Genomic DNA, 6,254 nt, shown 5'->3' with positions numbered 1-6,254 from the left:
TCGCCTCGAAGTTGAAAGAAGCTATAGATCTACTCTGGATGTCCTGAGTAATGACTTGAAGAATGCTAAAGAGGAGTTGGCCCAACGTGATGCTATATTTGAAGTGAGAGTTAGAAAACATCGTTCTACCATTCTGACCTTACAAGAAGACTTGGGCATTGTCACAGGCGCTATGGAGCAACAAGAGGAAGATTATAAAAAAGAAAAGGTCCAGCTTATCTGCACACAGTCTAAACTCCAGAATCAAGTTAAGGCTTCTATGGAACGGGAAAGGGAAATAACAAGGTGTTTTAGTGTATATCAGGCAGAATGTGAGGTTGAGAGAGGTCAAAGGATAGCCGAACGAGATGCACTCCACCTTCAAATTGAAGAGCTCCAAGAACAGAGGGAGAATTTGACGCATGAAGTCAATACTACTCGACATTAGCTACAAAATTGTTATGACAATATGAATGAAGCCAGAGATCGAGTACTTCAACTCAGGGATGCACTCAATGATGTTTATGCTGGTTATCTCCACCAGAATGATGAGAGGTTGGGCCGCCAGGCACATGTTCTTGCTCCACATCTACCAAAGGCCTTGGCTAGGATTTATAAGAGCCTTGGGGATGATTGAGATCTGAGGATTTAGTTTCGTTCCGAGTCTGTTTTCTTTTCTTAGTTATTAGTTGTTGCTTTTATTTATTTACATTTTCGTTAATCATTTTGAATCTATCTTAGTCTTAGCTACTTCTATTCTCATGTTTTATTCAAATCATTATGTTAAGAATATTTGAAAATGAATGAAAATGATTTACTTTTGGTCAACTCATGTACATTTATTATTCTAAAAAAAATAAAAATAAAAATAAATATATATATATATATATATTATTATCTTTCACGAACTACGTAATGATCTGATTCATGTTCAACATGATACGTAGGCAACCCTCAACGGGTTCGATCAAAATGTGTTTCAAAATTATTCAAATAAGTAAAATATAAGACTAAGAGACATAATCAAGTCGTCTAAAGCCGGGATGAAACATAAAAGCCTTCTGAAACTCATTTTAAAAACATAAATAATTTAGGTGCATAACATACAACGTGTGATTATCGTTTGCAAAACACTAAACCCTAACATGTTTGTTTTTTTTGTAAGAGAAGAGAAAAAAAAGAGAGAAAGAGTTTTAAGGTGGTTGGTTTGTGATTAGAGCTGACATCTCATCAATACTACACCAGATCAAAAGGGAAAGGGAAGATGACGCGCAAGGAGGGAACATAGTCGGGAAATGACGACATCCAAATAGTTGCACAAGAATCGGTGTCTGTGGATGAGGTAAAAATGTTGCGACAACAAATGGCCGAAATGTATGAAGCTTGGATGAATGGGCAAGCTCCTCCATCTTCGATTCGGGAATACCTGAATGCGAATATGCCATTCCCTATCCAAGTATCGACCAATGATCCAATTTATCCACCTGGATTCGGCTCCTACACTAACACATCAAACGTCGCTAAAACTTCTACCGTGCGTCCCTTGAATACACCTATGATGAGTAACCCACTTTTTATGTCAACTGCGCCGACTAATAGCACTTCAAATCCAACAGTGGTGCCCAAATCCAACAATGATCCTTCATTCCAAGTTCCTCATGACCATGGCTACACCCCTGAAGAGGCCCTTAAAATTCCAAGTTGTTATCCCCAGACTCATCAATATAGTTCCCCCTTAAAAATTGAGAAGACAGTTAAGAATGAGGAGCATGAAGAAATGGCTAAGAAAATGAAGAGTTTGGAACAGAGTATAAGAGATATGCAAGGACTAGGGAGCCACAAAGGCATCTCATTCAATGATTTGTGCATGTTTCCCCGCGTCCATTTGCCTACTGGTTTTAAAACCTCGAAGTTTGAGAAATATGATGGTCATAGAGACCCCATAGCTCATTTGAAGAGATATTGCAATCAATTGAGAGGTGCAGAGGGCAAACAAGAGTTGCTCATGGATTATTTTGGGGAAAGCCTGATAAGAATTGCGTCTGAATGGTTCATAGATCAGGATATAGCCAACTGGCATACGTGGGATGATTTGGCTCGATGTTTTGTGCAACAATTCCAATATAATATTGATATTGTGCCAGACCGCTCCTCACTTGCTAACATAAGGAAAAAGACCATAGAAAATTTTCGTGAATATGCCGTTAGATGGAGGGAGCAAGATGTTAGGGTTAAACCACCAATGAAGGAGTCAGAGATGATTGACGTTTTTCTCCAAGCCCAAGAACCTGATTACTTTCATTACTTGCTTTCTGCTGTCGGGAAGACATTCGCAGAAGTTATCAAGGTTGGGGAAATGGTGGAAAATGGCATCAAGTCTGGGAAGATCGTAAGCCAAGCTGCTTTAAAAGCCACAACACAAGCGCTTCAAAATGGTTCTGGAAATATTGGAGGGAAGAAAAGAAGGAAAGATGTAGCCACCCTTGTATCAGCACCTCGAACCTATGCCCAAGATAATCATACACAACACTACTTTCCTCCCCAAATTCCACAATATCATGTCCCATATCCTCAATATCCCATATTTACCGCACAACCAATTGTTCCCCCTTCTTATCCGCAATGGCGTGTACCACTTCCTCAAAATCATCCATCACCCCCACAAATTCACCAAAATACAACTAGAATTCCTTTTCGTCCTAGAAAAGAATACAAGAAGGGAAATGGAGCTAAGGATGAGTTCATCCCTATTGGAGAATCATATGCTAGCTTGTTTCAAAAATTAAGAACATTGAATGTTTTGAGTCCTATTGAAAGAAAGATGTTGAATCCTCTTCCGAGAAATCTTGATTATTCCCAACACTGTGCATATTATTCTGATGCCCCAGGGCACAACATAGAGAGATGTTGGTACTTGAAAAAGGCAATTCAAGATTTGATCGATACTCGTCGAATTATAGTTGAAAGCCCAAATGAACCGAACATCAATCAAAATCCACTGCCCAGACATACTGAAACAAACATGTTAGAGATGATGAATGGCCACGAAGAAGTTGCAGTCCCATACAAGCCAATCCTAAGGGTTGAAACTGGCATGGAAAGTTTAGCAAATGTCGTTGACTTAACAAAAATGATGCCTTCAGGGGTGGAAAGTACGTCTGAAAAGTTGACCCCATCAAGTGCACCCATCCTAACTGTAAAAGGAGCACTTGAAGATGTTTGGGCAAGTCAGAGAGAGGCAAAATTGGTTGTTCCAAGAGGACCAGACAAACCTATCTTGATCGTGCAAGGAGCCTATATTCCACCTGTGATCATTAGGCCAGTGTCCCAACTTCCAATGACTAATCCCAAGGCTGTCCCTTGGAATTATGAGTATGCCGTCGTGACATACAAGGGGAAAGAAATCAATGAAGAAGTAGTTCGGGAAGATGCTATGCCCCGACTGAATTAAGGAAAAATAAAAATGACCAAATGCAAGTTAAAAGTCCAGTCACTGAAGGGGAGACAGAGGAGTTCTTAAGAAAGATGAAATTGTCAGACTATTCCATTGTGGAACAGTTAAGGAAAACTCCAGCCCAAATCTCTTTATTGTCATTATTAATACATTCAGATGAACAACGTAAAGCTATAATGAAGATTCTGAATGAGGCATATGTTCCTAATGAAGTTACAGTGAGTCAATTAGAGAAGATTGCTGGGAGAATCTTTGAGGTAAACCGCATCACCTTTTCAGATGATGAACTACCAGCGGAAGGTACGGGACATAACCAAGGCCTCCATATCACTGTAAAGTGTGAGCTTTCATATGTCACTCGAGTTCTAATTGACGGAGGGTTTGGGGCAAATATTTGTCCCTTGTCAACTCTACAAAAATTGAATGTTAATGTTGAAAGGGTACGACCCAACAACGTATGTGTTAGAGCTTTTGATGGGTCCAAAACAGATGCCATTGGGGAGATAGAGCTCATACTAAAAATAGGGCCTGTCGATTTCACCGTGAATTTTTAAGTGCTGAATATCAAAGCATCCTACAATCTATTATTGGGAAGACCATGGTGCATAGAGCTGGGGCAGTCCCTCTACGTTGCATCAAATGATTAAGTTTGAATACGACCGACAAGAAGTGATTGTTCATAGTGAGGGGGATCTGTCAGTCTACAAAGACTCTTCCCTCCCTTTTATCAAGGTGAATAATGATAATGAGGCATTGGTTTATCAAGCTTTTGAAGTAGTGGTTGTTGAGCATATCCTCGAGGGGAATCTCATTTCAAAACCACAACTGCCCATGGCATCCGTGATGATGGTAAATGAAATGCTGAAGCATGGTTTTGAACCAGGTAAATGCTTGGGGATCTTCTTGCAAGGGAGAGCTTATCCGGTGAGTCCACGAAAGAGTCTTGGTACTTTTGGCTTAGGATACAAGTTTAGAGTCGAGGACAAAATGAAGGCCAAAAAGCAGAAGAGAGATGTATGGTCACTTACCAAGCCTATACCACCCATATACAAATCTTTCCTCAAAGCCCGCACAACAGAATCTTCTGAGTAACCACGCCCAGAGCCAGTGCTGGAGGTTCACGAAGAATCGATCAACTATTTTCAAGATTTATTTGTCGAGGCTGATATGATTGAACTTGGAGAAGGCACTAGTGACAGAGATGTGCAATTCATTGGTCCTGATGTCCAGCTGAACAATTGGGAGGCCACTCCTCTCCCCATTAAGAATGAGTCTTGGTAGTCTGTCTTGTTTTTCTTTTTGTCATCCGATTTAATCAAGGGTTGTAATTCGGATTTTGTCTCGTCGTTTTATTTCAAACTCTCTATTTTCCTTTTCAATAGGATGTAATTGTGTTTTTATTTCAGTCTAATATATTTATTTTGTTTTCTTCTATACAGTTCTTTATATGCCGATTCTAGTAATATGACATGCATGCAGAATTATTCACCGGATCTTAAAATCCAATCTAATCTTCGACCTAATCCTGAAATACTAGGTCAAGAAATCGAATATGATGAAGACGAAGTATTTGAAGAAGTAAGCAGGGATTTCAAATCTTTTGAGAATAAATCAAACCCAAATATGAGTGAAACTGAGACGATAAATTTAAGTGATCATGAAAATATTAAAGAGACTAAGATAAGCGTATATGCTCGACATCAAAAGGAGGATATAATCCAAGCTTTGCTTGATTACAAGGATGTTTTTGCGTTATCTTATGATGACATGCCTGGATTAAGCACTGACATGGTGGTTCACAAGTTGCCGATTGATCCTAAGTTCCCTCCAGTAAAGCAAAAGTTGAGAAAGCTTAAAACTGACATGAGTGTAATAATTAAAGAGGAAATCACAAAGCAACTTGAGGCCAAAGTCATTCGAGTCGCTCAATATCCTTCTTGGTTAGCCAACATCGTACCTGTCCCTAAGAAAGACGGCAAAGTTCGAATGTGTGTTGATTATCGTGATTTGAACAAAGCAAGTCCAAAAGATGATTTTCCTTTGCCCAACATTCATATTTTGTTGGATAATTGTGCTAAACATGAGATTGCATCTTTTGTGGATTGCTATGCGGGTTACCATCAGATTATTATGGATGATGAAGATGCAGAAAAAATATTTTTTATCACTCCATGGGGTACATATTGTTTTCGAGTCATGTCATTTGGGTTAAAAAATGCGGGAGCAACTTATATGAGGGCAATCACAACCATGTTTCATGACATGATGCATAAAGAAATCGAAGTTTATGTGGATGATGTGATCATTAAATCAAAAAAACAGTCAAATCATGTGCAAGATTTAAGAAGATTCTTCGAAAGGCTTCGCAGGTATAATCTCAAGCTTAATCCTGCAAAATGTGTATTTGGAGTACCGTCAGGAAAACTTTTGGGGTTTATAGTCAGTCGACGAGGTATCAAGTTAGATCCTTCAAAAATAAAAGTCATTCAGGAACTACACCTCCAAAGAATAAAACTGAGGTTATGAGCCTTCTAGGAAGGTTAAACTACATCAGTAGATTCATTGCTCAACTCACAACAACTTGCGAGCCGATTTTTAAGTTGTTAAAAAGAATGCCACAGTCGAATGGACCGAAGAATGTCGAGAGGCTTTTGAAAGGATTAAGAATTACTTATCGAATCCCCCTGTGTTGGTTCCTCTCGAGCCGGGCAGACCATTGATATTATATATGTCAGTACTGGATAATTCTTTTGGATGTGTATTGGGTCAGCATGATGGCACTGGGAAGAAAGAGCAGGCCATTTATTATATCAGCAAGAAA

The 6,254-nt window shown here is 39.2% G+C and overlaps 1 protein-coding gene across 1 annotated transcript; it reads left to right on the top strand.

Annotated features, from left to right (window-relative positions):
- The first annotated feature begins 1,351 nt into the window (after window positions 1-1,351).
- Window positions 1,352-3,430, top strand: LOC125833336 (uncharacterized). Its single transcript, XM_049512500.1, has one exon. The coding sequence runs from the start codon at window positions 1,352-1,354 to the stop codon at window positions 3,428-3,430; it is 2,079 nt and encodes a 692-aa protein (XP_049368457.1).
- The last annotated feature ends 2,824 nt before the right edge of the window (window positions 3,431-6,254 follow it).

Source organism: Solanum verrucosum, unplaced genomic scaffold (genome assembly GCF_900185275.1).
Source record: "Solanum verrucosum unplaced genomic scaffold, falcon-dt-bn FXZP01001052.1, whole genome shotgun sequence".
In the NCBI taxonomy this organism is placed as follows: domain Eukaryota; kingdom Viridiplantae; phylum Streptophyta; class Magnoliopsida; order Solanales; family Solanaceae; genus Solanum; species Solanum verrucosum.
The sequence above is the reverse complement of the archived record's forward strand: the minus strand, read 5'-3'. Positions and strand labels throughout refer to the sequence as shown.